The sequence below is a fragment of the Dipodomys merriami genome, unplaced genomic scaffold, assembly GCF_024711535.1.
Source record: "Dipodomys merriami isolate MVZ:Mamm:240054 unplaced genomic scaffold, mDipMer1.0.p SCAF_49, whole genome shotgun sequence".
In the NCBI taxonomy this organism is placed as follows: domain Eukaryota; kingdom Metazoa; phylum Chordata; class Mammalia; order Rodentia; family Heteromyidae; genus Dipodomys; species Dipodomys merriami.
In genome coordinates, this window is record NW_027206057.1 from 9,734,278 (window position 1) to 9,761,663 (window position 27,386).

Below are 27,386 nucleotides of genomic sequence, written 5' to 3' on the forward strand. Positions count from 1 at the left end.
GAGAGGAAGGTGGTTGAATACAATCATAATATGCAATGTACTGGGGCTGGGAAGTTGGCTCAGTGGTAGAGCGCTTGCCTTGCATGCCTGAGGCCCTGGGTTTGATACCTCAGCACCACATAAGCAAAAAGCCGGAAGTGGTGCTCAAGTGGTAGAGTGCTAGCCTTGACTGAAGAGCTGAGGGACAGTGCCCAGGCCCAGAGTTCAGGCCCTACGACCGGACCCAAAAAAAAAAAAAATATGCAATGTACTTACGTGAAAATGGAACCAGGTAATTTAAGAGGATGGATAGGGTGGGGACAGATAAGGGAGAATAGTGGAAGGGATGACATTGATCAAATACATTGTACTCACAAACTGACATATTGAGTTGAAATCCCTTTGTATAGCTATTAGTAGATAACCTGAAGATGATCAATTAATTAATAAAGAAATAATCAAGTTTAGACCAGTAGTAGCTACTCAGGAGATTGAGATCTGAAGGTTATAGTGAAAGCCAGCCTGGGCTGTTAACTCTGAGAGACACATTCCAATTAACCAGCAAAATTACAGAAGTGGAGGAGGTTCAAGTAGTAAAGCACTAGACTTTGCGGGGGGAGGGGGGGGGGAGGACAAGTAAGATGACAAGTCTCTGAGCTCAAGCCCCAGTACCTCCCCACCTCTACATGCACACAAATAGTAAGTTTAAGAAAAGTAGGAGTGAATCGGGACCATTACCTGCAGCAAGCATTGCCGTCCATGAGTGATGAATAAAAGAGCCATAGTCGGGCTGGGAAGGCCTCAGCACCACATAAACAGAAAAAGCCGGAAGTGGCCCTGTGGCTCAAGCGGTAGAGCACTCGCCTTGGGCTGAAGAGCTGAGGGACAGCGCCTAGGCCCAGAGTTCAGGTCCACGATCTGAACTTCTCACCAAAATGGTCTCTTTCTTTCCTGTGAGTTCCTGGATTTCTTCTCAGGTATATACTTTGTGATCATATGGCCTCTGTCTCTTTTGTTCTTTTTTGTCTTTTAACATGGCCAGATCCCATGATTGGATCTCATCTCTCAAAGCTTTGGGGATATGTGTCAGACATCAGTAGCCTTATTACACCAAAATGGCAAGTTTTCTGTTTAAAAGTTTGTGCCTGGACATCTAGATACCACCATGATAGGCACTTTTCTTAAGTATATCACTCGATGGTAAATACTGGGTATGTGCCAGTTGTAGAGAAACTGATTACAGAGTGGTAAAATTACTGCCCAAGATTGTATAACCAATGAATGAAAGAGCCAAGATTTGAAACCTGACAGTCTGGTTATAGAATCCATGTTCTTATCTACCTTATATGAAAATTATTATTATTCTAAGACCATTTTTTCCTAGTCATTTTTTTCTGGAGACGTAACAAGACTTCTTTTACCACCAGTCCTTTTCCCCAACATAAGTACTATCCCCTTTGATTTCATAGTCATCTATGAATATTTTGGTTTCCTAACTCTTTCTTTCTCTAATTTAATTATGTTCCCTTCCAGAGTCCTTAATGACTGCTAACTGTATGCTGAGTAGCCCGATAGGCCTTCAACTTGGGAAAAATCATCCCTGAACAGAGATTCTAATTTATGATTGGCTAATGCCTTTAGGGGATCAATGAACCCACACATTTTGTGTGTATGTTCACAGAAAAGAAATATCATCAGATTCTCAAATAATCTATGACCTCCTCTCCCTTAAATAAAGCCAATAGAATAAAAGGACACAGAAATAAGGAGAGTACAGAAACACCTGATTAGATCAAGGTCTTGTATCCTGGACATGCTTTCTATAAGCAGTATTCCTTCAGTCTGTCAGTGTCAGCAGCAGTTCCTTTGATAAGAACACCATCTAGTGCCTGTCAAGAACTGAAAAGGGTTGAGAGATTTCATCCTACTTACAAGCTAACAAGTACAGTCTGGTACAGTTTGACAGCTTCTGACAGAAGACAGGAGATCCCTGGGTCAGAGACACAGGACTTTATTACTCATCACGCTAGTATAACAATAGTAGGAGCATTTGTCATCGCTCCTTTAAGGCCATATAAAGAGAGCAATCAGATGCCGGCGTGGTCATTGGGCTATATTTACAGGAGGGTACCCTGACTTCAAGGCACTTGTCCTTTGAAATGGGTGGTAAGGCTCAGAGGTGACTGAATCCATATTACCCTAGAAATCACCATTCCTGCCCATTTGTCTTCATGAAGGCACTGCCTATCTTCCAAGGCTCTTCACTCTATGAGCATCCTTGAACAGAAAGTTCTGGGCCAAAAGCAGTCAGTACTCTGCTCACAAGATGTACACATCGTAGCATGTGACTTGGATCCCTTTACAGAGGCTTTCTCTGTCTTCTCTTCACTGATTTTTCTGTTCTTTTTATTTTCTAAGAATAAACCCCAACCAGACACTGTAATCCTTGCTACTCAGGAGACTGAGATCTGAGGATCAAGGTTCAAAGCTAGCTCAGGCAGAAAAATACATGAGATTCTTTTCTCCAATTGAACAGTACAAACCTGGAAGTAGAGGTGTGACTCAAGAGGTACAGTGTCCGAGCAAGACCTCAAGAGCTCATGACCTGAATTCAACCCTCCATACCAGTACCCCAAAATAAAGAGTACACTCCAGAAATGTATCAGAAATAACATCTGATGACCTTGTGTCCGTGTACTGTGAGATTTATGACTTTGGGGTGGGGGCAGTGTGAGGGAGCAGTGAATGAGAGCTGGCAGTGAATGAGGCAGACATTTCAAATGTAGAGAAATTGGGTTTCATTTGAAACACTCTATTTCTTTCCACCCAGGCAATTTATGTCGCTGTACTGGATACAGACCCATTGTGGAGAGTGGGAAAAGTTTTATTTCCGTGAGTATAAAATAACTAGCAACTGCTGAGCCAGCAGTTCTAGTTTAGTAGCAAAGCATTAGCCCCCGTTCTGTGTGTCCCTCTCAATTGGTTTCAAAGAAAAGCATAGTGCTGGCCCATCAAGGAGAAAGGTCTGCCATTTTGCTCATCTTGGTAAACATAACTAGGGCTTTTTTTTTCAGACATGTAGACAGGTAGCAGCCCTGTAATAGATTTTTTGAAGGCAGAGTTTATAAAATAGCACACTCTAAGTGAAAATAGATTAGACCAATCCTCCTAACATCTTACTTTATGATAGGGAAAAAAAACCCAGGAAAAGTTATTTCTCATACTGTCACTTCAGCAAGCACATTTTGTTGAATCATAGCCAAAGTGGAACATTTTCAGCAAATAAATGCTATGTTCTTTCTGAATGTGCTTGCCTCTGATTAATACACTGGTGGTTGATGGGGGAGAGCAGAGAAGCCATTTCCATCTTTCACATTGCTTGGAATCAATCTCCACCAAGCAACCTGCACAGAGCATCAGCCTTAACCCTCTCCCTACCCATGCCCTCTGAAGTCCCTTCACTCAAGATACACAGTGTTTTCCCACATTCCAACAGAACACTTCTAACACCAGATATGTGGCTTATTCCACACCTAGCAATTCCCCAACTCTCTGGACACCATCAGGGTGTCTTACAATTTAAGCCAATTACAACATTGACCACCTGGAGTTAGTGTCACAGCCCACAAGTTGACGTTTCGATCTCACATGATTTCCCTTGTCTCCATCCATCAGTTGCAAGTCCCAGCCTCCTGTATGTCTCACCTACCAACAACAAATCAGGAGTCCCCTCACCCCCTGCCTCGGGTTCCATAATCTGTTACGATGGCTCATAGAACTCAAGAAATAATCTTAAGTTTGCTGGCTTATTCTGAAGACTACTATAAAGGAAACAGATGAAGATCTGTATAGAGCAAGGTCCAGAAGGGTCCAGAGTCTTGGAGTTGAGGTAGATCAGCATACAGATACAGTCACCAACTCAGAATCTCTTCAACCTCGTTTGCAAGAATTCCATCTCAATAGATTGAATTCCATCTCTAGCCCCTATCTGCCCAGATGAAGGTAGGTAGGACTGAAAGTTCTAGCTCTCTGATCACTTGGTGTTTCCATTGACTAGCATCATCCTGAGACTTTCTATAGTCCCAGCCTAAGCCACCTCATAGGATAAAGCCAAGCATAGTCAAAAGGGACTCATTATGAATAATGAAAGCTATGTGGGAAGTCAGAAGAATTTCAAGATCTCTGTGAACTTGGGACATAAACCAATTTTGCTTTTATTATACTACTCTCTTCTACTTTCTTCCCCTCACCCCTCTCCCCAAAAGCCCTGTTATAGCAAATATCAAAGAAAGACTATATGAAACCTTCCATAATAAAAAATTAAATCATTTTCTTGTAAAGATACACTTCATAAACTACAGAAATAATATATCCAGAGATGTATGAAGTCTTGGATTCTTTAAAAGAAATGGAAATGTGAGAACAACTTAAGTTGGTGACAAAAGGGGGTATGCAAAGAAATATGACCAAATCAAAGATGGAGACTAGAGAGCCACATGAGCAAAGTGGTCATGTTAGCATGTAAAACATTTACCACTCTGTGGAAAACTTAACAAATGTTACTACTACCACCTATCTGAACTGGAGAAATAAAACCAATGGAAAATACTGTATTCATTTGTTTGCTGATTCCTTTTCAAGTCATTCACTCACTCATTCACTACTTTAAAGGTACAGACTCTAAGTAGCTTCCATTGTCACCTATACTTTATTTTCCATTTCCTGAAGAGTTTAAACGTGATTTAATTCATTCTAATGATCTTAGTCACTGAGTCAGATGAGCACAGAGATAAAAAAATGGGCCAGTGTTAAGTGCAGGGCTCTTGGGCTGGGAAGCAGGAAGAATTCTGAAGTGAGGCCTAATCCCAAACAAGTATGAGAACAAATCCAATGTGAGCCTTTTTTCTTCCCTCTTTTACCTATATTAGATCCCTTGAGCTAACTGCTCATCAAATGAATGCCTGTCCTCTCTGAACATAAAATCAGCTGTTCAATACTAGTGTCTTATCTGTAAAATAAGATTCTGACTACAAGAATTAAAACTATATCATGTCTGCAAAGCATAAAGCATCATACTGGGCACATGATGAAGGCTTAACAAAACAGAAGCCACAATTAATATATTTACTACCACCACTCTCATCATATCTTTTGTTTTTGGTCCAAGACCAGGACTCAAACTGATACTTTCTTCGGCTCATTGGCTGGGGCGCTACCACCTAAGCTACAAATTCAACCTCAGGATTGGTCCTGTCTCTTTTTTCAACATATCTTTAGTCCAGTTTATGTTACTATAACAGAATACCATAGACTGGGTAATTAATAATAAACAGACATGTATTGGCTCACAGTTCCAGATTCTGGGAAGTTCAACATGGAGCGCATCCAGTGAGAGCCTTCTGGCTTCATCACAGCATTGTAGAAAGCATTCAATGGTGGAAGAAAAAGAGACCATAAGGGAGAGGCAAAAGGAGACCTAACTTGTCCTTTAGGTAGCAATTCACCCCAGTTATAATGGCATTGGTCCATTGGTGAGGATAGAGACCTCTTAGAAGCCCTGACTCCTAATTGTTACACTGGCAACTACATTTCAACATGATTTGGAAAGGGCAAACATCGATGTCCTAGCATATCAAATCCTCCTCCTCCTCCTCCTCTTTTCTATTATTTCACAACTCTATGATTCTCTGATTTTTCCATCCTTCTTTTCTTTTATAGAGTTCATCTTGCTGCCAAATGAATGAAAAAGGGAGATGTTGCTTGAATCAAAAAGAAAATAAACCTGAGAACAAATCCAATGTAAGTCTTTCTTTTCTTTCCCTCTTTTATTTACCTCCAGCTCATATTTGGTCTCAGTCCTTCCCATCCAGCTAACAAGGGGCTGGTTTCAGAAGCTCAGGGGTTCTAAAAAACAGTTGTCTTTCTCCCAGGCTTTCCACTTCTTTCTTCCCATTGCCTTTACTATCTACCCAGGTTTATGTAGAAGCAAAGGATCCCCTGACCTGACCTGGGCCTTCAGGAAATAACAAGTTCTCAAAGATGGTACCAGCATGGTGATAATTCCTTTAGAACAAAAGGGCATGGTTTTCTTCAATCTAATTGGGATAATAATCCCAGAAGTTTTAGGTTTGGAAAGAATAAATGATAGACATAGATCATGTACATGAAGTTCCAAGTCTACTGCTAAACATGTAGCAATGTCCTAATGACTAAGGTTCAGAAGCATCTGATTAGTCAAATTGGCAATGATAGCTCACCAAGGCAATAGAATTAGTATTAAGAATTTAAATGTTTCTATATGCACACTCTTTGACCCAACAATGCCACTGCCAGAAATCTACTCTGGGAGCATAATCAGAAGTAGGGGAAATCTTCATTATATGGAGGTATTGGTCAAAATGCTTTTATAGTAATGACAATTAAAGATGACCTGAATGTTTTAACAGTGGGGGATTGCCTAATGTATCATGGCGTAATTACACTATGAAACTTTGTTATGTGGGTACAAATTGAAAAATGTTATCAATATACATAATATAAACACATATATACAGAGTGAGAATAAAGGATGGCTATATAGAAAGACATGTATCTCTATATATAGATATAAAAACTAATGGTGGTTATCCTTGCACAGTTATGTTATTAAGAAATGTTACTTACTTGTATAAAATTTTCAGTAGCTAGACCTGATTTTCTTGTTTTTTTCTTTTGCTTGTGGTATTAGGGCTTGAGCTCAGAGACTTGTTTGCTAGGCTGGCACAATAATGCTGATCTATGCCTCCAGCTCTGTTTTTCATGAACCTCAACTCTGACTTAGGCATCCCTTAGGTTGCTGGAGATCACAGGCACCTCCATGTACATGGAATCTAATGAACATTTTCCCCTGGACTTACCTGGTACCACAGTCCTCCTAATCTCGCCTCTCAATGTCCCATAAGGCTTAGGATGCCCAGTGCATACCACCTCACCCAGCTATGGGTAGAGAATGGATTTCCCAAACTTTTCTGCCCAAGCTGGCCTCAAACCACAATGCTCCTGTTCTCAGCCTCCCAAGTGCTAGAATTACAGGCATGAGTCACCCAGCTAGAGGTTTTTTTTTTTTTTTTTAGTAAATGCACATAGATGAAAAATGTATTAAAATCTTATGGATGGTATTGTAATCTCAGCAAAAACACAGCCAGGTCGGTTTGATTCCTAGTTTAAAGGGTGAAGAAAAAGTAAAAACTTGAAAGACTGGTTTACCCAGTAGCTACCAAAGATACTTTCCTGGAATGACAGAAAGGTCAGGCCTGCCCCTGACATTTACAGGCACAAAGCAAGAATACAAGTAGATTATTCCAGTTCTTTCCTCTTCTTACCTAGCTCTGTCCTACATGGCTGGAATCACAGATTCACACCCAGCTCACATGTCTGAATGCCCTCCATTCCACAATCACCCACCCCTTGGCTGAAGCCCAGGCACGTTTCCTCTCTGAGAGGAGAGGAACAGAGGCCCACATGGAGTGCCTTGAGGGCCTTTGGAGCAGAGAACTCTGAGAATATAATGCTCAAAAGTCTGTGGCATTCAGGACCGGAGTGGTCTTTGCCTTTGGGGGTGGCATGGGAAGGGGGAACCAGAACTGGGACCTCAGTGATCTGAAGCCCAGCGGAAATGTGGGAATGGGCTCCTGGACCCCCATTCAGTGTTTCTGACACCCATAGAAATGCAACGGAGGGTGTGGCAGGCCTCTGATTTCTCAGATGCAGTTTCTAAAAAATGATGTTATGGAGATCTGATGGAGTGCTTGGCATAATTCTTCAAGCCATTGCTACCATATTGTTGATTCTTCAGCTACTTTTTCTGTCACATTGGATTCCTGTGAGAACTGGTAAATAGAGGGGCAAAACTTCCTAGAACTGTGGTCAGAACTGGCCTTGGTAGTCCTGGGGCAGACATGTTAGAAAGCCTTGTTTTGTTCTGAGCTGAGATGTGCTGTCCTGTAAGTTCCCCATGTAAACTAGCATGGGCTGAATCTGTCTTTCATCTGTGAGACAGCTTTTCCCATAGAGACAGCTTGCTGCGGCCTGCCTCTCTCTGTCTTCCTTCCTGTCTTCTTTCTAGCCAAGCTCTTCTGCGCTTGCCTCCCCTAATCCTTTCCTGTTCCTGAGACTCAAGGTAACATCTCCATAAATGAGTCCCAAATCCTTTTCTTCTTCTATTCTTTTATCTGAAATTGATTGTGAGTTCCTCCTCCAACCCAACTCAGGGCACAGTTCCAAAAATCTCCCAAAATTTCTTATAAATTGGGTGTTAGTGGCTCATGCCTATAATCCTAGCTACTTAGGAGGTTGAGATGTGAGGATCACAGTTCAGAGCCAGCCCCAAGCAGGAAAGTCCATGAGATTCTAATCTCTAATTAATCAACAAAAAAGTGAAAGAAATGGAACTGCGGCTCAAGTGGTAGCTTGCCACTTGAGTGAAAAAGCCCAGGATTTGCACACACACACACACACACACACACACACACACACACACACACACACACACACACACGTTATTTATAAAGCTTCTAAAATTTTTGATTGAGCTTCTTCTCTTGCTTTTTCTGAATTAGAGCCTCCTGTGAAGTGACCTAGGACTCGCTCTGAGCTTTTACAAACCTCCCCAGCAGGCAGAGGCAGTGAGTCTGCAGGCCTGGAATTGGAAACTACTGTAGACCACAGAAAAAATTATTTCCCAGAAACGCTGGCTCCAAAGTGCTGAGTGGGTCCTGCTGGCTCCCAAATGCCATGTCAGAGCTAAAGCCTGCTTGAAAGGCTTCCCGTGGTCCATATGTCCCATCTCCCCTCCTCCTATTTGCTTCTCCCCTGGGTTCGAGGGAATTCGCCTGACCTCTCTCTGCACTCCATGAATAGCCTCCCTTAGGCGTCTGTGTCTCCATCTTTCAGGAGCGTTCACAGGTCCTGGTCTGTGGAGCCAGGGAACTTGCTCTTTGCGCCACTCCAAGGCATTTGGCTTCTGCTGCCACTCAGGGTAATTAGCTCTCCAGCTGGTCCCGGGGTCAAGCGCATAGTTGCAACTTTCTTTCTGCTTCCTGGCCCAGCCTTCTCCAGGCTTTGCCAGCCAGGGTGGAACCAAAGGACTGGCCTATCTCATTGCTTTGATCCCCAGGCCCCAGTCTAAGCCTTTCAAAGAGGGGATACTCAATACTGAAGAGTTACCAAGCACCAAGATGCTTATTGATCTTTGTCTCTGTTTTTTTGCAAAGACTAAAACACAATTTTCTTTCTTAAGGTCTGTGCCAAATTGTATGAGAAAGAAGAATTTCAACCATTGGATCCAACTCAAGAGCTTATATTCCCTCCTGAGCTAATGGTTTGTTCTCTTTCTCCTGGCCTTCTCCTTGCCTTAGGGGGTGGGGGGGGGGAATGGAGGGGCTCCTCAAGTACTGTCAGGCTTCTGCCACCCTTGGCCTCCATGAGTAACTGTGCATTACTGTCACTCTGAGACTTGTGGGGCATGGTTTTTGAAGACTCTGTCTCAGGTAGACTCCTGAGTCTTTCCTAACCTCAACATCAAGGCAGCATGTCACAAGTGTGTGTGTGTGTGTGTGTGTGTGTGTGTGTGTGTGTGTGTGTGTGTGTGTGTGTACTATACAAGGCATTTATTTTTTTTAATTTAAGTAGTTGTACAAAGGGGTTACCATTCAGTATGTCAGCTTACAAGTACAATGCATCTTGACCAGTATCTCCCCCTTCTTCATTCTCTCCCTTCCCATGGCCCAAGTATCTTTATTAAGTTCCCAGGAAAGTTCAGGACATACACTAAAGTCAGCAGGGCAGCTCCAAGCTCCCAGTCTCTTGTTCTCTATCAGCCAGCACAGGTTAAACGTTGATCTTTTAAAAATAAACCAAAACAATTCCTCTAGGCCTCCCTCAGAGTTACTTGGGCTTGGAATGAAGACAACATGAGCCACTGTTCTTTGATCCCATGAACTCTGCCTACCCCGTGTAGGGTTTCCACATGCCCCACGACTGCCTCTTGGCTCACTCTGTGAGGGAAAGGCTGAAAGCTGGTTCTGACACTGTTGGTTCATCCAGAGAATCTTGAGATTCTCAGAGCCCTTTATACCTTAACATTTATACTAGCTCTAAAGAGCTTTGTTCATGTGTGTTATATCTATTGGTGCTTGCAGTAATGGAAATTAAAACTGCAAAAATATAAATAACTGAAATTTTTATTCATTTCTTTTTCTCTTTTCTTTTTTGTGCGATACTAGGCTTTGAGCTCAGCATCCTTGTGCTTGCTATGCAGGTGTTCCACCTCTTGAGCCACACCCCAGACCTTTTTTTTTTACTAGCATCTTGCATTTTTCCCAGGTTAACCTCCACCTTGATCATCCTATTTGTGCCTCCAGCATACCTAGGATTACTAATGTGAACCTCAACAACCACTTAGTTTGTTGAGATGGCAGGCTTAGTAACTTTTTGTTTGGTCTAACCTCCAACCACAATCCTCCTAAATAGCTGGGATTATATAAAAGGGCTTCCATGTCCAGCCTGCATTTACTTATTTCTTTATAAATAAAATAAGCTCATTAGAATAAATGGCATATGTTCATGAATAGTAACTGTATTTTTCCAAAGAAAAATCAGTGGAAAAGTGGCACTGTTTTAGATTTTGTAAATCTCTTCAACACTGGCATAAGAGAAGGCAGCAAGATTCAGATATCTGTTTCTGATTTCCTCTGGTTGTATTGTGTAGCCTTTGTAAAACTCCACTATTAGACTCATAAAATAGCTTTGACCTTGGGGTTCCTAAAAAGGATTTCAGGGGCCTCCAGGAATCCTTGGGCTGTATTTTGAGAAGTGCTATTCTCACCTAATGAAAATACATGAATTATTTTACTAATCAGAGTTCACCCACTCTCAAGGTCTTCCATTTCTCATGACCTAATGTAACCTTTACTGAATCTTTATGGAAAATGAAATGTGCATTTTAGCCAAGCTACCTTTAGTTTCTGTTTATTCCAGCAGCCTTTGCCTTGACTTCTGTTCAACATTGAAATCACTCAGTCTACAGAACCCTGGAAATTCTACCAAAATATTTTCCCTTTGGATGCTCCCACAGAGAGCAAAATAATTTTTACAATAGCAAAGATGCTTTTGAAGTGAATTTCAAACACATTAAGCAATTCTATTCCTGCTTAAGAAATGGTTCTCTTGTTTATTATTAGCCAGTAGAAATTGCTTAGTCATGCATCTCCAGATGCATGCCAGAATTTCACTTTCAGAGAACTCCAGGCAAGGAACTTTGAGCCCTTGATTCATTGTCCTGTTCACATTAACCATCTGTGGCACCTTGACCAGGTTACTCTCCTAATTTGGGAAGTGTCATTCCTGTAAAACTAGACTTATATTTCCCAGATTAGCTTACATGAAATAGTACCTAAATATCAGTAGTTTCCCTCAAATGTTGTATTCTTTCCTGACCACCCTATATGGTAACAACTCTAATTAGCTTTAGTGGAATAGGAACAAATTTGAGATGTAAGAAACATTAGCGTGTTAAATGATCCCTCAATTGAATCAAAATGGAGAGCACAGACGTCAAAAAAACCCACAGAAGACACCAGGCACCAGTGGCTCAGGCCTGTAACCCTAGCTACTCAAGAGGCTGAGATCTGAGACTCTCAATTCAAAGCCAGCCCAGAAAGGAAAGTTTGTGGGACTCTTATCTCCAACAAACTACCTACAAAAATCCAGAAGTAGAGCTGTGGTTCAAGTGGTAAGAGTGCTATTTTTGACCAAATAAAGCTCAGCCTTGGCCCTGAGTTTAAGCCTCACAACTGGCACAAAAATAAAGGAAGGAAGGAAGGAAGGAAGGAAGGAAGGAAGGAAGGAAGGAAGGAAGGAAGGAAGGAAGGAAGGAAGGAAAGAAGGAAGGAAGGAAGGAAGGAAGGAAGGAAGGAAGGAAGGAAGGAAGGGGAAGAGAGAGGGAGGGGAGGGAGCAAGAGTAGGAGGTAGGGAGAGAGGGAGGGAGAGAGGGAGCAAGGGAGAGGGAGAAACAGCAAGGGAGAGAGGGAGGGAAAGGAAGAAAGAAAAGAAGTAAAGGGAGATGAAAAGGCTGCTCTACTAAGTATGGTCAATATTTCTAAATTACCCTCATAAATATTTATTTCATTCTTGTTTATATCTGTGGCTACCTACCACAGTCATTGATTTTAGAGGAACTGATTAGAGAAAAATATAAAGAAGTTCTGTCCATTAGCTATTTTTGCTGATTAAGTCCCACGTGTAAACTGTACTTCTGAAACTTTTCAATCTTGTTTAGTAAACAGTAAAATCTGTGAGAAAAAGGTCCCACTGGCATTGATAAATTGGACATTCTATGTTTTTTACTGTATTTCTTAATCACATGCTTCAGTGATCTCTGAGAGCCAAAAGACCTTTCTAAGTCATCTAGCTAAAATTCCAATTTTCAACTAAAGTATGCCAGACCTAGCAAGGTTCAAACATTTTCCAGAATTTTCATCTGGCAACTTAGTGACTTGGCTGGAATTAGAACATGGGTCTTCTGTGTTTTCAGCATATGTAATAGCATTTGCTACACACTTAACCTGATAAGAAATAGCACACAGCTGTCAGACACAAAATAGTTCATTTTCTATGGATATTCTATCATTATTTGTCAATACTTATTTGACATTAGAAATCTCATCCCTGATGCATCTTTATTTCCTGTTTATTTCTATGTTAAGATTTAATTGAAATGCACGTTGATTGATTAAGTTGTAAGAGATGAGAAGAGACATATACAATTCAGGGGGATTTAATTATAAATTGACTAGGTGGACATTGTACAAGTGTCTTGTTTTAGCTATAGCAGGTCCTGTTCATTTGAGTTTGGTGGTCTGTAGTGAAATCGATGTGTTTTGTCACTGATATAATATTATGTCTCAATTTAAATATTGCAGAGGATGTTGGAGAATCCCCAAAAGAAAATTCTGACATTTCAAGGGGAGAGGATTACCTGGATTATCCCAGGAACGCTAAGAGAGCTCCTGGAACTAAAAACAGAGTACCCTAATGCTCCTCTTGTAATGGGGAACACTGCTCTCGGTAAGTAGCAAACAGACTCCCATTCTACTTCCATATTGAAACCTAAATTCCTGAACTGGGGTGGAAGCTGTGGCATCTATTTACACATCAAAATCCTTACCACATAATTCAAATCCCCACCTCACTCTTCTCAAGTGAGTGGCCAGTTTATCATGTAATTTCTCTGGCACCTAATGAGTAGTCTGGCCTGTCATTCCCACTGTAGAATGTAATTGGGTTTTTCTGGGGTTAAATTTTCTGTTTCTTCAAGTAAAACAGATGTTTCTAGAGACAAAAATCCAAAAATGATTAGTAAGTCCCAATATGTGGGAAATTACTAAGGAAAAAGGTAACCTTCCTTTGCCTAGCTTTTTTTAAAAAAATAAAATCTAGTTGGCTTCTTTCTTGCTAATCATAATTGTTCTCCCTTTCTTAGGACCTGACATGAAGTTCAAAGGTGTTTTCTATCCAATTATCATCTCCCCTGCAAAGATCTCAGAATTGTTGGCAATATCAAAGACAAAAGAAGGTGTGTTCTCTATTTGTTACAATAAGGTCTGTATGTTATAAACCATTTGCTTAAAGGAAACAAAAGCTATTTCATCTTACCAAATTGTATCCTTGGAGGAAATCATATTTGGCACTGTTAGATTGAGTCACACTGATTTTTTTTTCAAATAATATCCTCTAAATACGGAAAATCCCATTAAAGACCATACATCCTCTTTAGAGACTCAGTTTTCTGCACAGATCTGGCATTCAACAAATGCTTTCAGCTCCAGCCATCCAGCTATCTCTAATCTGTATCTTCCCTCACAAGCATATTCACTGGCAGATGGTCTATTCCTTCTCCAACTAGGCAGATCCAATTTCAATGACTGTCCCAAAGCTATGAGACAAGAAGGAGCATAAATCCATAAATCTTCCACTATCAACACACACATACACACACACACACACACACACACACACACACACACACACACACACAATACAATTTAGAACTCAATACTTTTGTTTGTTATGGTTTTTGTCCTGGGACTTGAACTCAGGGCACTGCCCCTGAGTCACTGAGCTTCTTCTTCTTCTTTTAACTACATCAAACGGCCATTTATGCAAAAGATTAAGAGATAAAATACAACACAGTAATTGATCGATGTCTAAGGATAATGGCCATTTGATGGCAATTTGATGATACACAGGTGATTTCTGGATAGCTTGCTCAAGAAAACCTGTTCAAGGCTAATGCTGTACCACTTGAGCCACAGCTATGTTTTTAAGTTTTGAGGTTTTTTTTAAGCATTTTATTGGCGATAAGAGTCTGACAGCCTTTCCTTCCTCAGGCTGACTTTGAGCTGTGATCCTCAGATCCCAGTCTCTTGAGTAGCTAGGATTACAGGCATGAGCCACTGGCACCCGGCTTGTTACAATTTTGTTGTTGTTGTTGTTGTGTTTGTGGGGGAGGGTCGGTTGTGGGGCTTGAACTCTGGGCTTGGGCGCTGTCCCTCAGCTCTTCAGCTGAAGGCGAGCCCTCTACCGCTTGAGCCACAGTGCCACTTCCAGTTTTCTAGTGGTTTATTGGGGATAAGCGTCTCAAGAACTTTCCTGCCCAGGCTGGCTTTGAACTGTGATCCTCATATCTTAGCCCCCTGAGTAGTTAGGATTACAGGCGTGAACCACCAGCTCCTGGCTTAGATTCCCACTTTCAACTCATCATCTTAAATCCTGTAAGAGGACTCGTGGTATTGGGAAAGCACACACACACACACACACACACACACATACACACACACACACAGGCTGACATACACATACAGACCCACACAGACACAGACACAGAAACACACAGGCACACACATACAGACACACACAGATACATGCTCACACACACACAATCTATTAATACTGATTGATGATTTTACCTGTGGTTTCAGGACCAAGTCACCTTCACAGTTCTGACTTTTGAAGAATCAACTCATTTTCTCAGAATCTTTATTTATTTGATATTGAACTTGATCATCTTGTCATCAACATGCTTTGGGGCTAAATAAATACCTGTTTTGTAGTCTCAAAGGGCAGCGACCTCTGTTCAATAGTAGATCATAGCCTCATTAAGACAGACCAAACAGGTTTATATCCTGATTTCACAGTGCAATATAAAAAGCCATGGGAGGTAGATGAGCAGCAGTCAACTGCTCCCTAGATTAAAAAAGATAATAAAAGAATCTTTGGATTCTTGAGAGGAGATACCTAGTTTTAGGTAGTCTATTAGGCTAATAAAATAGAACCTTATTTGCCTAATGAAAATCAAGCCTTTCTCCTCAAATGGTCTCAGCTCCCTCCAGGAAGTACAGCAGAGAACCTTCTCTAGCCAACATCCCAACATTAATGTGTGAGCGCCCTCTGCTGAGTGTATGTTCCCTAAACAGAATCTAAAGCATTGGTGTGCTGCTCAACAGGCCATAAAGTTCTTAGAAGCATAAGCCATGGTGAATTATTTGCAATGCTTTCTAAAAATAAGCTCATGGCTGCAATACAAAGTGAAATAGAAAGACAAAGAAAGGTAATTTGCTAAGAAGAGATTCAGTTTTTTATTTCCTAAGCATGACTACTGGTCTGGCAGTTCCGTACGATCACCACAACGACAATGCCAGATGCTTGCGAGCACCTGTTCTCATACTCACCCAAGTTCCAGGCTTTGGCTCTTCATAGCTGCAACTGTATCATTTGTTCATTTGTCTGGTTATGGCCATCTTCCCCTGTTGAGCATTAACTTTTTTTTGTCAGTCGTGGGGCTTGAACTCTGGGCCTGGGCGCTGTCCCTCAGCTCTTCAGCTCAAGGCGAGCACTCTACCACTTGAGCTACAGCGCCACTTCCGGTTTTCTGGTGGTTTATTGGAGATAGGAGTCTCACAGTCTCTCCTGCCCGGGCTGGCTTTTAACCGTGATCCTCAGATCTCAGCCTCCTGAGTAGCTAGGATTACAGGCGTGAGCCACCAGCGCCCGGCTTGAGCATTAACTTTCTGTAGAGGTGAACTTGTCTGTGCTCATAACCACAGTAGATGCTAAGAAACTTTTGTTTAGTGGATGATGGTGTGTCAAAGGTCAGCATTTACTCACAGTATTGCTTGGTGTTGTGGCTCAATTAGAGAATGATTTGGTGCTAATCACCTGGAACCAGATATGAGTGAGTGGAAATATAGAGAAGAGAGTACTAAGGAAGGCATGATGGTAGAGGTGTGGAATTCATTCTCAGCCTTCAAATGGAGAAGGCTTGAAGTTAGACAAGGAAACAAGTATAGTGCAAGGTATGGGAGATGTGATGGTTGGAAATAAAAAGCCCAGAGCCTGCCTTCATGATACTTATAATTTGATGGTCATACAAATAACACACAAAATTGCAGTTGTGACCTCTCCTGCATACAGGCGAGGTACTTGACGTCAAAGGAGCAGATAGCAGGGTGATCCAACCTTACAGGAACTTGGGAAGCTTTCTCCCAGCTGAGATCAAAAGGAAGATGGGAGATGCCAGGTAGAGAAGGCGGGGATGGAGATACAAAGGTCTGCAGGCATCACCTGGTATGAGCAGAGAGTGAGAGAGCAGGCCGGAGGTGGACCACACAGCATCTGGTGATGGAGCAATGTCTGGGTAAAACAGAAAAGCAGCTTTAATGGTTTTTATTGTGTTTGCCAAATCCCACATTATTGTTGTTCTTTGCCCCTACTTTCCCACATTTATGAGCTGGTCTGCAATGAGTATTACCTTAATAATCAGAAAATAAAACATTTATGAGAGAGAAAGGTGATGTTGTGCACTGCCCGTGGCCTGCCTGCCTCCCCCACTTGCCCTCTTCTTGGCCAAGTTTACAGAATATTGCCAGCGCTGTCTTGCTTTCAGGACTGACTCTGGGTGCAGGCCTCAGCCTGGCACAGGTGAAGACCATCCTAGCCGACGTGGTCACCCAGCTCCCAGAGGAGAAGACACAGATGTACCGTGCTCTGCTGAAACACCTACAAACCCTGGCTGGACAACAGATCAGGAACATGGCAGTAGGTTCTCCATGCCCCCATGTGGGGTGGTGCCCTTAGGAAGGAAAAGCTGAATCATTCACTGTTCATTCCATTTCCTGCTGCATTTTCACATGGCTAGCTCGTGGGTTACCTGATTTCATACTTTTGTGGCATAAGCTACTTCAGTGATCAGGTTGGTGTGGGAGATGCCCACCCACCCAGGACTTGACTTTTGTCTGCAATTGTTACCGCAGATCTATCTTGTTGAGAAAGGTCTTTTTTTTTTTTTTTGTCAGTCCTGGGGCTTGAACTAATGGCCTGAGTGCTATCCCTGAGCCTCCTTGTGCTCAAGGTTAGTGCTCTACCACTTGAGCCACAGCCCCACTTCTGACTTTTTCTGAGTAGTTTATTGGAGATAAGAGTCTCATAGACTTTTCTGTCTGGGCTGGCTCTGAACCAAAATCTTCAGATCTCAGCCATCTTAGTAGCTTGGATTATAGGCGTGAGCCCCTAGCCCCCAGAAAGGTCTATCTTCTATCCTTCAAATGGGACTTTTGACTGGTTATCCTTTAAAGATAACTAATAGGTTTATTGAAAATAACTGACACATGTATGAGAGCCACCCAATTTACTTGACAGTTTTTGTAATACTATATTACAATTGTAGCATACCTACCTACCTACTTATTGAAATATTAACTGTAAATAATAGAGAGATAAAATATAAACTATTAATAATATACATTGTTTTCCTTGTTAACTGTTAATATCTATGTAAATGAGTTATTAGGAGCCAGGGATGTGACTAAATGACCAAGCACTTGCCTACCCATGTGTGAGTCCTTGGATTGGGTTGCCAGCAAGACAACAACAGAACTGCTACAGTATTTCTGTGGTCCAGCCAAAATCCTCTTCTTTAATGAATATGTTTCTGTGTTTCTGCTGGCCTCTTCTAGATTCTATGACATGCACATTTAGGCTGTATGATTTGGACTAATTGTTCTACCTGTAGATGGGGCTCTTTAGCAAGCCAAGGTAATCTCAGTCCTGTACAATTCATTGTTGGAAGTAAATCCACAACTAATGAAATCTTCATCAATGACGTTTCCCAAGACATAACTTCCCTAGACCACAGAGTAGTTACTGCATGTGGCCCACAGATCACATCTCTGGTGGCTTGTGTCACATCTGCCTTTCTCATGGCCATTGCATGAGGGTGGTTTCGATAGGGCCTAGCTGGGGAACACCAGTTCTTCCTATCTCGCAAGTGTTGGTATCTCAGGAATGCTGCCTGGTCCTTCTTCCAAACACTGCTTCAGCAACTTCCTCACCCCCTACACTTCAGCCTCCCATACTCCCCATGCACACTCTAATGCCTGCCCTGCCACTGTGAGTCAGGAAGAGCAGAGGTTACTCTGCATCACCATTTCTTGTCAGTTACCACGCAAGCTACCCATGAATACTTTCATTCACAGAATTCATTCTCCACCCATTGACAGTTCTCCATCCATTAGAATTCCTCTTCTACATAGATCTGGGAAGAGGGTGGTATTGAAGTAAACTTTGCTGTCTTCATGGTTTCTATTCAGTAAATAACTAAAAGATGAGTCATTCCTAGAAAACACTTTAAGACGTGCAAGACAATCTCTCCAGCAGGAAGATGTTTTAATCTAATTACTGAATTAAGCTGAAAAAATGTGTCATCTGTGTTGAATTCAATATTCACAAGGATAACACCCAAGTTTCTTATTAATCTTTCTTTCAGTCCTTAGGTGGTCATATTGTTAGCAGACAGCCAATCTCTGATCTCAACCCCATATTAGGGGTAGGCAAATGCATTCTCAATGTTGCTTCCAAAGGTGAGCTACTGAATTCTCTTATTGGGGGTAATGCCAGCTTCATCCTAACTGAACAGACCATGGGGTAATATAAATCCTTGTGTGTGTTGTTGGATGCTACTGTGTACTAGAGCACAAAGGTTCATTTTAGTGACAGTTTTGTTTTAGTAGCTTTGTGACCTACAGTATGTCATGCATTTACATGGTTAGGTCCTTAAGAGACCGCTTCCTCTTCTCCTCCTCCTCTTCCTTTTCTCTCCTCTCTCCTCTTCTTCCTTCTTCTTTTTTTGGTGATACAATGATTTGAACTCAGAGCTTCATGCTTCTTAGGCAGGATCTCTGCCACTTGAAGTATGTCCCCAGCCTCCTTTTGCTTTAATTATTTTTTAAGGTAAAATTTCATTTTGTTCCCTCGGCTGACTTCAGACTACAAGCCTTCCACCTGAGTTTCTGATATGGCAATCATGCTCCACCATGTCGGCTTATTTTTTAAAATTAAATTAAATTAACTAATTAATTTTGTTGGTCATGGGGCCTGAACTCTGGGCCTGGGTGCTGTCCCTTAGTCTTCAGCTCAAGGCTAGTGCTCCACCACTTGAGCCACAGTGCTACTTCTGGCTTTTTCTGCTTACGTGGTGCTGAGGAATTGAACCCAGGGCCTCATGCAAGGCAAGCACTCTACCACTGAGCCACCTTCCCAGCCCCAACATCTGGCTTATTTGTTAAGGAGGATCTTTGCTAACTTTATACCTGAGCTGATCTTAAAGTACTATTCTCTCAAATTCTGTCTGCTGAGTAGCTGGGATTATAGACATGAGCCACATATCCAGCCTGATTTTTTTATACTTCAGTACTCTAAAGGAAAAAAGTTAACTTTATTTCTTAGTCTCACTTTGCAGAAAGTGACAATCCTGTAATCATGTGATTCATTACTCTGGCAAGCAATTATCATCCTGAGGCTATTTGGATGTCCATGAAGAGTTAAACATTGTTGGATCAAAAAATGCTTCTATCAATCAGATATAGGCTTTGTATCAGATGTATCTGCCACTCCAGAAATTACAGAGTTCTTAGGAGCTGTGTATCAGCAGCTGGGACCAAAACCCAAATATTAGATCAAACAATTCTCACAGTTTTGCTGTCTACAAGAGTTTTGGAAACTATGTCAGGAACTCTATGTCAGAGACAAGTGTATAGATATGTACATAAAATCACAGGACCCTTTCTAATATCATAGAACTCTTTTTGGGAAAATTTATAAGTATAGTGGAATCCATACCATAAACTATATCTCATGGTATAAGGGGCTATTGAATTTAAAAACCTGAATTTTAAAAAATTATTTATTTATTTTTTATTGTGAAAATACTGTACAGAGGGGTTACAATTACATGGGCAAGATAATGAGTATATTTCTTATCAAGCATTGTAGCCTCCTCCTTTGTTTACCCTTCCCATCCCATCCTCCCCCCCCAACCCCCACCAAATCCTCCCCGCCCCCCCCCCCCCACCAAAACTGTAAAGTTCATTTTCGACATAACGACTTGTACTTCTCATTGTTGCAACGGTCCACCTGTATCCTTATTTAAATGACTTGTTTTTCCCCTTCCCCTCCACAAATTATACCGACATCAAATACAGTGAAAGCAGGGGTTATACTGTGGGGGAGGGACATACAAAGCAACAAAGAAATAATCTTATAAATGCATTAGAAACAATTGCATGAAAGAAAAAAAACATTTGAATACATATCTTAGGGTTCATTTTCCTAACATCATCTTATCTGACCTTTTCTGCTTGACTCATACATATACTAGATATTGCAAATAAGGGAAACCATGGGACCTATGTTTCTTTGGGCTTGGCTTACTTCACTTAATATAATTCAAAAACCTGAATTTTATACTGACCAAGTCAAGTAAATGTAGTTGGGAGAGAAGTTTCAACAGGACCTGCCCAGGAAAGTAAAACAGGAAACAGCAAAATTCTCCCTGACTCACAAACCACATAAGCAAAACCAATCTGTTCAACCTATTGCTTTTTCTGTCAAGCTAGCGTCTGAATCTTTTACCTCTTAGTACAAATCAATCCCACCTTTAAAGGATAAAGAATGTAGTGCCACCCAGATCCTAAAAGAAGATTCCCCTAAAGAATTCCCCAAAATGGTATGAGGAGAACAGCCCCCTTCCAATAAATGGGTCAGCCAGGACTGTGACATTTGTTTGCATCACCTAGCATATGGGTGTGAAATCATCACAAGCTTAGTGTTGTTTTATACATTGGCATTACTGCTGCATGGGAATTTTATTTTGTTGATGTCACAGTCCTCACAAGTACCATGCTCACCAGCATCTGTCTCCAGATATCCCAACTCTTCACATTCCCTCACATGTGTCCCTGCACACTGACTTTCAGACACTGTCACATTTTCACACTGATTTCCATCCATCTATCTGGTAAACCACACACTATAACCTACATGGCATGCTTCTTATAAACTGTAGGAGTCCAAGCCTATTAGAACAGATAGAAAACTTTTTCTAAGACAGAGGTCAAACACGTCTGATACAATCAGATCAAGGGACAGTCAAAATATTGTTTGTGGTTATTCATTCCATTTGATTTCTAGAATAAGAATACAGCTGGATTTAATAAAGTATAAAATCATTTCAATGGTATGTAACCTTTGGACAAAATGCCTTTATTTTCTTCTAACAGAAGGAACGCAGCAAATTCCTTTAAATGATCATTTTCTGTCTGGAGCAACAAATGCAAGTCTGAAGCCAGAACATGTCCTAGTTTCTATTTTCATTCCAGTCTCCGAGAAGGTATGAGTTTATGATGTTTACAATACTCACTTTTACCTGTTAGTTGCTTTATTTTTATCTTGAATGATACTCAGCATAATACAAATATAGACTTTGGAACTACAGATTAGCTCCACAGATATGGTAGCTCACCTCTGTTATCCCAGATACAAAGGAGACTAAGGTAGGAAGGCCAAGGTCTGAGGTCAGCCTCAAGCAAAAGACAGACCCTATTTGAAACTAAAGCTAAACCAAAGCAAGACAAGCTGAAGGCATGGCTTGAACAATTGTCCAGCAAGTGTAAAGCTCTTGAATACAAACTCTTGTATGGTTAAAAAGAACATGTTTTACATAGGTATAAACAACAATGAAAGACTAGATGTCAATCACCTTCATTAGAGAAATTCAGGACATTGCTTTATTTTCATATCTTCTTTCTCCGAACGCTCTATGGTTCCTCTACTCACAAATCATATCATTAAGAAGGTCCAATGACCTTACTGCATTTCAACAAAGTTTCACACTGAATGGGTGGCAGAACAAGGACCCTACCCCTCCGTCAGCTTTAAAAGAGTTAACTGGAATAAATAATAGCAGACGCCAGGTATGGTGAATCATGTTTATAATTTCAGCCATTCCAACGCAAAGATCAAGGAGATCAAGATTTAAGGCCTGCTCAGGCCTTAGCACAACTCTATCTCACCCAACAAGCCAGGAAGTGTGTTTTATGTTATCCTTGTCATAAGGGAGGTATAGGAAGGATGATTGAAGACAGGCTGGCATGAACAAAAAGGCAGGATTCCACCTAAAAATAACACAAATAAATAAGAAAGAGCTGGGGATTTGGCTAAAGTGGCCCTGAATTCAAACTCTGGTACTGCCACAAAAGAGAGAGGGGCAGAAGGGGGAGAAGGAAGGAAGGAAGGAAGGAAGGAAGGAAGGAAGGAAGGAAGGAAGGAAGGAAGGAAGGAAGGAAGGAAGGAAGGAAGAAAGGAAGGAAGGAAGGAAGGAAAGGGAAAAGAAGCATTTCTAAAAATCTTCTACTTTTGCCTCACTATCCCAAATTAATGTTTTCTTCAAATTAATGAGAACTATAGAGAAGTACATAAGAACCAACTGAGTTCTGATCATATGAAGATACTGTCAGCATATGAGGATTTCATGTGTTTGTTATTGGGCAAAATACAGCTTTGACTGTTAATGACTTAATGACAGTATCTATTTGCCAAAGTTTAACCTACACCAATTCATGAAGAAAAAATCACATAAGCTAAACTGAGAGAATTTTTAAAACAACTAATCTATGACTCAAAAATGTCAGTGTCAGGCTGGGCTCTGGTGGCTCATGCCTATAAGTCTAGCTACTCAGGAGGCTGAAACCTGAGGATCATAGTTTGAAACCAGCGCAGGCTCAAAGATTTTATTTCAAATTTAATCACCAAAAAGCTGGAAATGGATCTGTGAATCAAATGGTAGAGCACTAGCTAGATTTGAGCAAAAGAGCTCAGAGACAGTGCTCAGACACTGAGTTCAAGCCTGAGGACTGGTGCGCGCATGTGCGCGCACACTCACACACACACACACACACACTCTCACACACATACACACACACACACACGTCAGTGTTATTAATAAAATTTTATTCTAGAATGCCTCTAGAATAAAGAAGCTAAGAGGCTATAAAGATGATACCTTCATAGCCCTTATGAGATATAAGGCTCCCAACTGTATACTTGCAGAAACTTGAGTATGAATTATATATTAAATAATAGTATTGTACCATTAACCATTAATATGACTCATTATCATGACAGTCTAGATAGTTATAAAGGAGAAATTCTATGTATTTTAGGAGTTACCTGTGGATTTTGTTTCTTTTGTACTGGTCCTGGGGCTTGAACTCTGGGCTCAGGCACTGCCCTTGAGCTTTTGTGCTCAAGTATAGCATTCTACCACTTGAGCCATAGCTCCATTTAAGGGCTGTTTTGGTAGTTAGGCTTTCTTGCTAAGGCTGGCTTTGAGCCATGGGTGTGAGCCACCAGTTCCCAGCTTGTGGAAATTTTTAATGATGAAATGTCATTATGTCATTATGAAATGTCATTAACTTTCAGGTGTTCCAACTAAGACTGAATGCATGACTGTGTAGTGTGTGTGTGTGTGTGCATACCTAGTATAAGATTGGTGGATAAGCACTGATAAATAAGCAAATCTAAGTGAATGAGAGGTAGGTATTTATTGTATTGCTCTGGAGACTTTCTCAGGTTCATGAATTTTCAAAATGATCAGTCACTGTGGTTGTTTTGCAGTGGGAGTTTGTGTCAGCTTTCAGACAAGCTCCATGTCAACAAAATGCCCTCGCAGTTGTAAACACAGGGATGAGAGTCCTTTTCAAAGAGGACACAACCACCATTGTGGACCTGAACATCTTATATGGAGGGCTTGGCTCTACAACAGTCAGTGCAAACAAATCCTGCCGACAGCTAATCGGAAGGTAATTTATCAGCTTATACTTGATACAAAATAAGTCTGTTGGCCCTTTGAGGACAGTTGACATCTCTCAGGAGACATCATTCTCTCCTGCATCTTAGCATTTTACACAGTAAGTCCATGTGATCATTTAAAGCAAGATTTTAAATAAAGCAGTGTGCACAAAGAGACCTAAGTGAATATGATCATATTCCTGTTGGAGAAAATAGATTTTAGCACCCTATTTATAGTTTTTAACCTAATTTTCTGGTAAATGGTACACTTTGGTTTATCCCTCACTGTGCTAAACTGATTGGATTCCTTTATCCTATGTGTAGATGTTGGGATGAAGGAATGTTAAATGACGCTTGCAGACTGGTTCTAGAAGAAATCGCCCTTCCCCAGTCAGCCCCTGGAGGAATGGTGGCATATCGAAGGACTCTCGCCATCAGTTTCTTCTTCAAATTCTACTTGGATGTTTTGCAGCAGTTGAGGATGAGGGTAAAAAATGGGTTTGTTTTTAAGTTTCTCCAGGAAGACAGTTTGTTTCAAATTCTGCCAACCTCTCTTTAAAACTTAAAGCTTAACAGGGCACCATATGGTGACCTGACCATAGTTCGGTTTTCAAGCTATGCTTCTGAGGGCCCTTAATGGACAGAACTCAAAGTGCTCCTAAAATTCATATAACCTTCTCTAAGCAATGAAAATCAAAGTGTGGAGAACATTCAGAGGTGCCAGGTTTTTTCCTTATGTCAAGCAATTGTGTCATTACAATTAGTATTTTTCATTAAAGTAATAGAAGTATTTGTGCTTCAGGACCCATGTGGATATCCTGGTCTCTCTAAGACACTCATCAGCGTCCTGGAAGATTTTCCTTTGGCCATTCCCCAGGGGATGCAATCATTTGAGGTCAGTTCATTTTCCAAATGACCAGTAGCAGAATTGAAATTGTCTTTTTAACCTGGCTTTGCTTTTGAATTACTTTTTAGAAAGGATCAGCTGTGGGATATTTGCATATGAGCATTATCAGTTAGAAAATGTGAGAGGGTAACAAATCCCACTGAAAAGGCAAATGGAAAGTAAATCTCTAGGAATAAAATCACTTAGGTTTCAAGGACTATAAGCAGGGAATTATTAAACTAGTGGTGAACGAGAAAAAATACTTAAATACAGGGCATGATGTAGTCTTTAAAAAGACATAAAATGTAAAGACTTCAAGTTTCTATTATGACATTAATGCATTCCCCATCAAAATACCAATATGATCTTTCAGGAAACTTATTTTCAAATTAATAATGCAGGGAAACTAACCCTATATAATACCAGTATATATTTCTAGTAATTAAGCATGATAAATACTGGTACAAGAAGAGACTAAAAGACAAATAGAACATTATAGACTCAACAAATAAACTAAGAGATGGTGCATCATTAGAAATAAAAATGCAGGCAGGTGCCATTAGGACACACCTGTAATCCCAGCTACTCAGGAGGCTGAGGTCTGAGGATTCAGGATCAAAACAGCTTGGTCAGAAGAGTCTGTGAGATTCTATCTCCAATCAACAAGCAGAAAGCTAGTCTAGAGCCATGGCTCAAGGGGTAGAATGTCAGTGAAGAGAACAAGTAATCAAGGCCCTGAAATCAAGCCTCCATAATGAAACAGAGTATTTATAAAAGGTAGTGGCACAACTAGCTAGCCATGTTAAAAACCAGAGAAAGAAACATAAAATGGTACTTCCATTTACCACTTCACAATGAGAATGAATTACAGACTGATTAAAGTCTTAACAATGAAACATGGAATTACTAGAAAAATGTGTTTGAGATATATTTTATATATATATATATATATATATATATATATATATATATATAACATATATATCAGATATATGGTCTTTTTTAGGTATAACTTGAAACCCAGAAGCCCTAAAGGAAAAGACTAACAAATTTGACTATATAAAAGAGAAAGTAAAAAAGGAGAAACATTTGCAACAAAACTTTTATAAATCAATAAGAAAAAATAAAATAAAATAAAATAAGCCAAGTATAGCACCTGGCAGATCACCGGAAAAATAAAAACATTAACTCCATAGAGCTTCACTCAGGATTTTGAAAATGCCAATTATGTTAGAAGCAACATATCATTTTCACCTAGCATATTGACACCAATTTGAAGTTTTGTTTGCTCCCAGGACTGATAGAGTTGGAATTTCTTTTTTCAACATGCATGCACTTTCTTATAATAAAATAATAGATATTAAATAGCTTATTTATTCAGTGGCCAGGTTAGGAGGAGGCTACCAATAGGGGGCAGCAGCAACCTCCTTTGCTGCCTCTGCATTTTTTTTGTTCCAATTTTACAACAGTGATCCTTACCAACGTCAATAAATAAGGCAGGAGAGAGAACAATGAAAGTAGCAAAACTCTGTCCCTTCCAAAAAATTCTTATTTGCATGTGTAGGCAAGTACCAGCAACGACAGCTATGATTGATCAATTTGTTTCCATTTTCCAAAATACAGTGTGTAGATCCCCAGCAGCCTCCTCATGACCCAGTGGGCCGCCCCATCATGCATCAGTCTGGCATTAAGCATGCCACGGGAGAGGCTGTATTTTGTGATGACATGCCTGTTTTGGCAGAGGAGCTCTTCTTGGCCGTGGTAACCAGCACCAGGCCACATGCTAGAATCATGTAAGTAGTAAGAGTGAAGTTGGAAAGCTGGTTAAACCCTCTATTCAACTCAATATATTAAACCATTTCACGCACAAAATAATAGTGATATTTTCCATATATATCTTGATAAGAGGAACTAAAAGAAAGTCAGAAAACTCTCAACTTGGGAGTAAAGACTAAGTTCTTATCAAGTTAGAGAACTAGTATTGGAAGAGGTAGCCATTGTTTTCTGTAAACGGAAAAGAGTAACTCTTCATTCAATTTCCTCAGCACAAAAGATCCCAAAGACCTATGTTTTTCTCTACCCTTTTTCTAAATGTCCACCATCAGAGGAACCTGGCCTTTTCAATGTGCTGAGGATTGAATACAAGCTTATAGAGACTCCTGGAAGAGGAGAATAACAAATGCTCCCCTTGCATCCAGCAAAATCAGTGTCCTCCCTTTCTCATGGTATTGGCCTCATGTCCACACACTGCTCTTTGTGGACTTTCTTATGCTGATCAAGTGAAACAGTGGGGTTGTTGGGA

At 40.7% G+C, this 27,386-nt stretch overlaps 1 protein-coding gene across 2 annotated transcripts in view; it reads left to right on the plus strand.

Annotated features, from left to right (window-relative positions):
- LOC138809252 (aldehyde oxidase 3-like) overlaps positions 1-27,386 on the plus strand; it is a 93,066-nt gene that overhangs the window by 9,815 nt on the left and 55,865 nt on the right. For both annotated transcript variants that reach the window (XM_069995772.1, XM_069995773.1), the window contains exons 6-17: positions 2,810-2,871; positions 5,698-5,778; positions 9,257-9,337; positions 12,939-13,083; positions 13,499-13,591; positions 16,961-17,112; positions 18,839-18,932; positions 21,630-21,739; positions 24,025-24,209; positions 24,523-24,685; positions 25,001-25,093; positions 26,708-26,877. In XM_069995772.1, coding sequence (XP_069851873.1) covers positions 2,810-2,871; positions 5,698-5,778; positions 9,257-9,337; positions 12,939-13,083; positions 13,499-13,591; positions 16,961-17,112; positions 18,839-18,932; positions 21,630-21,739; positions 24,025-24,209; positions 24,523-24,685; positions 25,001-25,093; positions 26,708-26,877 — 1,429 coding nt within the window. The remainder of the gene's footprint in view (positions 1-2,809; positions 2,872-5,697; positions 5,779-9,256; positions 9,338-12,938; positions 13,084-13,498; positions 13,592-16,960; positions 17,113-18,838; positions 18,933-21,629; positions 21,740-24,024; positions 24,210-24,522; positions 24,686-25,000; positions 25,094-26,707; positions 26,878-27,386) is intronic.